Source organism: Crocuta crocuta, unplaced genomic scaffold (genome assembly GCF_008692635.1).
Source record: "Crocuta crocuta isolate KB4526 unplaced genomic scaffold, BGI_CrCroc_1.0 scaffold1161, whole genome shotgun sequence".
NCBI classification, from domain to species: domain Eukaryota; kingdom Metazoa; phylum Chordata; class Mammalia; order Carnivora; family Hyaenidae; genus Crocuta; species Crocuta crocuta.
Genome location: NW_027531894.1, coordinates 1 through 6,580, shown reverse-complemented (window position 1 = coordinate 6,580; position 6,580 = coordinate 1). Strand labels below are relative to the sequence as shown.

Below are 6,580 nucleotides of genomic sequence, written 5' to 3'. Positions count from 1 at the left end.
CATCATATGCGCCGTGCCTGGGCGCAGCCTCGTCCCCGGGAGCCCTTCATCCTCATTGAGCCTTAGCGTCCTTCCCTTCAGAGGGCGTCGTGAGGGTCAAGTGGGGAGCCCTGGCAAACGCTGGTACCTGCGGGCACGTGGCACTGTAGGTGCGGCGTCTGCGAAACGCGAGGCCGCTCTGCCCCAGCGCTGAGGCTCTGAGGGGCCCACACTGCGGGGCTGGGGCCTACTGGGTCCGGGCGCCCCTGCGTGCTTGCTGCCCCGGACGGCAGCTGCAGGGGGCGGTCGAGGTGTGCATGATTGCCTAGTGCGCACCCCGAGCACACACACACCATTGTGATTCTTTTTAAAAGACCATGTTTTGTGTTGCTGCTTGGTTCACTGCTGTCCTTTTTCAGTGAGCGTGACAGGTCATATGCAAACACCCAGTTCCCTGCAGGCATTTGCAGGGTTAGGGTTTTGGAAAAGGGGGGTTTCAAACATTGGAAACACAGAGAACTGAAGGCCATGTACATTGTAGAATTTACGGAAACAGACATGCCGGTTTTTGTTTCATTCTGTAGGCAGCCGCTTGCTCTAGTCTCTTCACGAAGGAAGGAAAATCCCCACACCATTTTTTTTTTTTAATTTTTTAAATGTTTTATTTATTTCTAGGAGAGAGAGAGAGAGAGAGACAGCGTGAGCAGGGGAGGGTCAGAGAGAGAGGGAGTCACAGACTGAAACAGGCTCCAGGCTCTGAGCTGGCAGTCAGCACAGAGCCCGACGCGGGGCTCGAACCCGCGAACCGCGAGATCATGACCCAAGCGAAAGTTGGACGCTTAACCGACTAAGCCACCCAGGCACCCCTATCCCTACACCATTTAAACCACCTTGGAGTTGTAGACTTGTAGGATGTGGACTGTGGGGGAAACGTGAGGAGATTGTGGGAAGTCATGCCCGGGGCCCGCCCTGACCTGGTCTCACCGGCCTGGCGGTGCCTGGACAGGGCGGCGCGCCCCCGACATGCGCACAGAAGCCCGGGCGGCGCGCCCAGCTTGTTGGCCCTCATCTGCAAATGCCGCTGCACCAGGTGTCTCTGGAGCTCAGTGTCACCCTTCCAGAACGCTCTACCCCACCCTGTTGGGGGACAGGCCCCATCAGCAGGCGTTCCCTGTGCTCCATTGATTCACAGACTAGACATTTGGCCTTCTACTTGAGTTCCAGATTTTTTCAGTTGTGCGTTTACTTTGTTTACCACGTCTCTCTGTGTTGCCCCACAGGTATGGGGGGACTTTTCAGAATGTGTCCGTGAAGCTGCCTATCACACTCAACAAATTTTTCCAGCCCACAGAAATGGCTTCTCAGGATTTCTTTCAGCGTTGGAAGCAGTTGAGCAAGTGAGTGGGTGGGAGCAGGGGCGGGCACCCCCAGCTCTGAGCTGGCTCGGAGTGGTGACTCTTGTTTCTGCCTCACTAGTCCCCAACAGGAAGTGCAGAACATTTTCAAGGCAAAGCATCCAATGGACACAGAAATCACCAAAGCTAAGGTAAGGCCTGTTTGTGGGCGCTCCCAGGGTGGGGACGCTGCCTAGCGCTCCCTAGGGAGGCCGGGTGGGCCGCTGTCCTTCTCGTGGGGCCCGGCCTGCTGCCCTACGCTCCCGTCTCTGTTGCACAGATCATTGGGTTTGGTTCTGCACTCCTGGAAGAAGTTGATCCTAATCCTGCAAATTTTGTGGGGGCTGGCATCATCCACACCAAAACCACCCAGATTGGATGCTTGCTGCGTTTGGAGCCAAATCTGCAAGCCCAGGTTAGACTTCTCGAGGGAATTGCTAAGTCCGAGAAAATTGTGCTGTTCTTGTCGTAAAACGTGTGCACAGTGAGGTCTGTTGGTCCTAAGTGTAGTAGTGAGTCGCAGTAGACATGCACACCTGTGTGCCCCTGCCACACTGACACGTGTAGCATCTTTATCACTCCAGAAAGGTCCCCGACCTCCCTTTGAGACCGTCGCTGCAGGGCCTGCCATCGTGCTGACCTGGCTCTGAGCTCCAGCAGTGATGGCCGTGTGGCCCTCCTGTGCCGGGCACCCCCAGCTGGCTTGCCTAGTCCTCTTGACGGACACCTGGGCTCTACTGGTTTGGAGCCATTTTGAGTAGAGCTGCTGTGTGCCTTTGTGCAGATGCTTGTTTTCACTTCACCTAGGGGCGCCCGGGTCGGACTGCAGGCAGCTGCCTGGGGTCTGCGCATGGGCGCCTTCACGAGGAGCTGCCACGTTGCTTTCTAGGGTGGCCGCCCAGTTTTGTACCCCACTGGGGCCTGCGAAGATGCCAGCTGCTCCACGCTGGCCTTTGCTGTCATCAAGCTTGTTTTGTTTTCGCTGCTGAAAGCACGCTTGCATAAGTCTCTGTGAAGTGGTGGGTGCCTCGGGGAGGGCTGAGCTGGCAAGCTCGGGTGGCTGTCCGCCGTCCCCGAGCTCTCTGCCGAGGGTGCCCGCTGACCTGCTGTGTTCTGTTACAGATGTACCGTCTCACGCTGCGCACGAGTAAAGAGACCGTCTCCCAGAGATTGTGTGAATTGCTGTCAGAACAGTTTTAATCAACGAGGACGGAGGATCAGGCTCCTGTGTGTGTCGGGTTTTCTTCATCCCTGTTGTGTATCCTCATGGCCATGCTGCAAATAAACAGCCCAGTCGACAGGCGCCTCTCAGCCCTGCGTCTCGGACCACACCCCTTTGGGTGGGGGTGGGGATGCCAGCTTGTGCATAAGAAAGCCCGCGCTGCGGCCAAGTCAGAAGGAAGAGCCCGAGTCAGAAGGGAGAGCGGGCCTGGGATTGGTGTCTGTGCAGGTCAGGATGGTGGTGTGGTTCAGCCCCTTGATTACAGGGAGGTTGCCGGTGTGGAGGAAGGTGTAGATTTGTTTGGAATTGTATCGAAACGCCACTGCTTTCTGGCTGAGAGCTCACCTCTGATTGAGAGCAGCGGCGGCTGGATCTTAACTAGGCCATCTGGCCATTTGGGGAGGTGATGCCCTGTGCAGGAGACGTGGCTGGGCCCGGGCGTGCCAGCGCAGCATCCGCAGCAGCAGCGGGGCCCACAGTCGAGAAGTTAGAAACCTTGGTGTTCGGCACAACTGCCAGCAAGACCACCTCCGGTGGCCGGGCTGAATTCCATGTGGCCAGCACCGCGGCTGAGAAGGGACACGTATGGTGCTGACTCTCTGGGGCCCCTGTGTCACAGCGTGTTGGCAGCGGGGCTGCTGGCCGCTCTAGAGGGGTGTGGCCAGCCTCCCTGATCGTTGGGTTTCAGTTAAGTTCAGCACAGCCCTCGTGGCCTCGGACCGGTTCTTGCTTGTGATCAGAGAGTAAGTGTGGGCAGCAAAGCAGATTCTGGAAGGGCAGCCAGTTTCTTTTCCTAGGGCGTGGGGACCTTGTGCCAGGGGGAAGGGGTTCTGTGTGTGGTTGGTGAGCAGAGGGCTGTGCTCGGTGTGAGCAGGAGCTCGGCCTCCACAGGCTATTCCTGTCCTCGCCTCTCACATGTCCTTGGCTTTCACATATTGTCACTGTGTGCCGGCTGCCAGTCTGCACTTGAGGTGGCCAGGGCGGGGGCAGAGCTGAGCAGGGGACTGTGTGTACCACATGGGTGGTGGGTGTTGGCTGGTGGTTTCGTCCTAAGCAAACACGTCTCCTGTCCGCACCTAGAGGGGCCCAGGGAGTGTCCTGGTCCTCTGTGGGGTCTCCTGGTTTATCCGCAGGGACTGGCCTCCTCAGAGACAGGCTGTAGGGGAGTCACGTGGGGTGGTAAGGGACACAGGTGGCCCTTTGCTCTTGTGTGGGTCTCAGGGAGGTCCCTGGAGGGGGTCACCATCTGGGCGCTGGTGCCACTGCAACCACACATGCGCGGGGCCCCTGCACCCACCACTCTGCATGGGTGTGGCTTGGGGGCTCGCAACTGCCTAGGGTGTGTGGGAGGCAGCACGAGCAGAGCTCTCGGGCCGGTCCCCGTGCACTGACCGGTGCCGGCTCACGTGTGGGCAGTGGGATTGTCGTGCGTGGCGGATGTGGTCCCCTCCCCAGGGTGAGGTGCTGGCTGGCGCCGGGTCCACCCTCCCTTCCCTTCCCCAGTGGTGGGGTCGTTGCGGCCCCCTTCACTGCCGCCCGGTGCCTCTGCCCCGCCCGTCCCTGCTCATGTGCCCCCTCTCAGGCCTCCCCCTAGAGTGGCCTTCTCGCTGCCCCCACCCAGGCTGCTTCCCGGGCCCAGTTCCGGCAGGGGCGGGTGGCCACCATCAAAGGTCGGGGGCTGTGTGGATGACAGACAGGCGTGCTCAAGAGGCCACAGTTTATTCCAGTGCTGGGCTTGGTCAGGGTCCGCAGCCCTTTCTGGCAGTGCGCTTTCCTTCAGGCGCCCTGCCCAGCCGGGTGCGGGGGCTCTCTGACGCTGTGCCTTGTGGGAGCAGGGGGCTGGGGGGCACAGCAAGCCAGCGTAGGGGGAGGGAGGGAGCGGGTGGTGTCGGGAGCGGTGCTTTGTCCTCACACCCAGGGGGCTGTGTCCCCTAGTCCCCACAGCGCCGGGTGCTGCACGCACAGCTGCTAAACATCTGCAGCGTGAGAACCAGCTGCTGTCCTTGCGCGTCGGGGTCTGAGCAGGGCAGCACCAACCGCTTCTCATAGGAGCTGAGAGGGTAGCAGCAGCCGCAGTGGGTGTCCACTTGCTCTGTGTGGACGTTGAAGCTACAAAGAAGCCACAGCGAGGAACGTGGGTCAGGGCCGTGGCCCCTGGAGTGCTCCTTCTTCTCCCAGACTGTTCCAGAGAGAAGGGCAGTGCAATCCCCCCTCCCCTCACAGCTCCCAGGCAGTTGGAGAGGGTCTACCTTTGCCTAAGACAGGCAGTGATGTAGGTGGGGTACCGACCTGGCAGCCTGCGGGGCTAGCACGCTGCCTGGGGGCAGGAGCTTGCCTCGCTCTGGATTGGGCAGGCTCCAGGCCTGGGGCGAGCAGCTCACCTGGTCGAGGTGGCACAGAAGCCCTCACAGCGGGCCACTGTCACGTTGGCTGTGCACCCTTTGTATGTGATCTCCTCCTGAAGTTCCTTCACATCGCAGATCCCTGGGAACCAGATAGGTGTGGTCAGACGCCAGCCCTAGGGCACGGCTGGAGGGCGGGCACATATCTGAACCCCCACCAGACAGGAGGACGGAGGAGTGAGGCTGATGAATGAGGCCCCCTTGAGTGAGGAGGGAGCAGGCTGCAAGCCTCAGAGCTGCCCATGGGATCAGGAGCCCTACCTGCCCGGAGTGCGCTCTCCCCCAGCCCTGCTCGGGGTGGGGTCTCCCCTGGGCCTTGCCCCAGGCCATCTGCCTTGTTCCAGCCCCGCTGACCTCGGACCTCACAGCTTTGCATTGGAACAAAGGTTGATACTCTCTGATTTTGTGTGTTCCTTCTGGAAACGGCTATTTTGGAAGTACTCCAAGGTCACGGGTTTTCTGATTCCTGCTGAGTTATTCTCAGGCTCCTTCCCTCGTGGCCCAACACCGACCTGTCTCTGGTCAGCTGAGGCCAGAGCCTGTTAGGGGGAGCGGGGAGGACGTGACTATCCCTAGAGAGACAGTAGGCGTCTTCGGAGCTCCCTGCAGGGGGCTGTCCTCTGAGGGGGCAGGGTGTGGCGGCAGCGGACACACTGCTGGCTAGCTGCCTGTGCCCCGGCAGCAGGCGGAGCAGCGCGGGCCGTAGGACCGGCCCCAGCGGAGCTGGAGGGAAGATGGCCAGTGTGCAGAGTAGCCTACGACCCAGGAGAAAGGAGGCCTTATGGGGGAGAAAGGAAATCACACACCATGATGACCAGGGAGCTGCTGTCAGCAATGCGCAGGTAGGGCTGAGGCCAGCTGAGTGGAGAGCGAGGCCTGGGATTGAATAGCACAGCCCAGATGTCAGTAAGGAGTGAGAGACAAGAAGAGGCAGGGACCACTTAGGACAGACCCAGGGTGCTCTCGAGAGTGAGGAGGCTCAGCTGGAGGAGGCCAAGGTTGGAAGGTGGGCACTGAGATACTCCTTACCTGAGGACTCGGTTGGAGAGGTGACCAGAGAAGAGACAGAGGTGCCCCGGGTCGACAAGGAGCCTTCAGTATGCAAGGATGAGCTTCCGTGGCCCAGGGTGGAACTGGGCAGGATCACTGTGGTCGCCTGCACAGTGGTACTAGACTGGCCAGATGTGAGGTTGGTCACTGGAGAACTGAGGATGGCTGTCGTTCCCATGGTGGACGACATGGGATGAGACGTGGGGATGTAGGAGGTGAGAGACGTAGACTGAGAGGTGGAAGACAGAGCGTGGGAGGGGAGGGGGCTGGGTGTGGTCCGGGGCGAAGAAGGAAAGACCGTGCTGCTGGATGAGGACAAAACAGAGACGTGGGGCGGAGGTGAGGTGGGCAGAGGGGAGACAGAAGTGCTCATGGCAGTGGAGGCAGATGGGGAAGAAATGGGTATGGTATTTGATATACTCGGGATGCCAGACGAAGCGACAGATTGAGACACAAAAGGAGACGTCGTGGTGTGTGGAGATGGGAAGGACGAGCGGGTGGGCCTGCTGGTGGAGTGGGGAGGCTGGGGCTCC

General features: G+C 60.1%; 2 protein-coding genes across 2 annotated transcripts in view; one reads left to right on the top strand and one right to left on the bottom strand.

Moving 5' to 3' along the window:
• AP2A2 (adaptor related protein complex 2 subunit alpha 2) overlaps positions 1-2,671 on the top strand; it is a 90,548-nt gene extending 87,877 nt beyond the window's left edge. Inside the window, exons 19-22 of the mRNA XM_077773385.1 lie at positions 1,260-1,376; positions 1,456-1,525; positions 1,654-1,788; positions 2,496-2,671. Of these exons, the coding sequence (XP_077629511.1) occupies positions 1,260-1,376; positions 1,456-1,525; positions 1,654-1,788; positions 2,496-2,573 (400 nt within the window). The 3' untranslated portion in view covers positions 2,574-2,671. The remainder of the gene's footprint in view (positions 1-1,259; positions 1,377-1,455; positions 1,526-1,653; positions 1,789-2,495) is intronic.
• Positions 2,672-4,435: 1,764 nt separating this feature from the next.
• LOC144239360 (mucin-6-like) lies at positions 4,436-6,271 on the bottom strand. Its single transcript, XM_077773396.1, has 3 exons — positions 6,027-6,271; positions 4,977-5,079; positions 4,436-4,704 (listed from the first exon to the last, which is right to left on the bottom strand). Exons 1-3 carry the CDS (start codon positions 6,235-6,237, stop codon positions 4,527-4,529), a joined length of 492 nt encoding a protein of 163 aa, XP_077629522.1. The 5' UTR covers positions 6,238-6,271; the 3' UTR covers positions 4,436-4,526.
• Between the last annotated feature and the right edge of the window lie 309 nt (positions 6,272-6,580).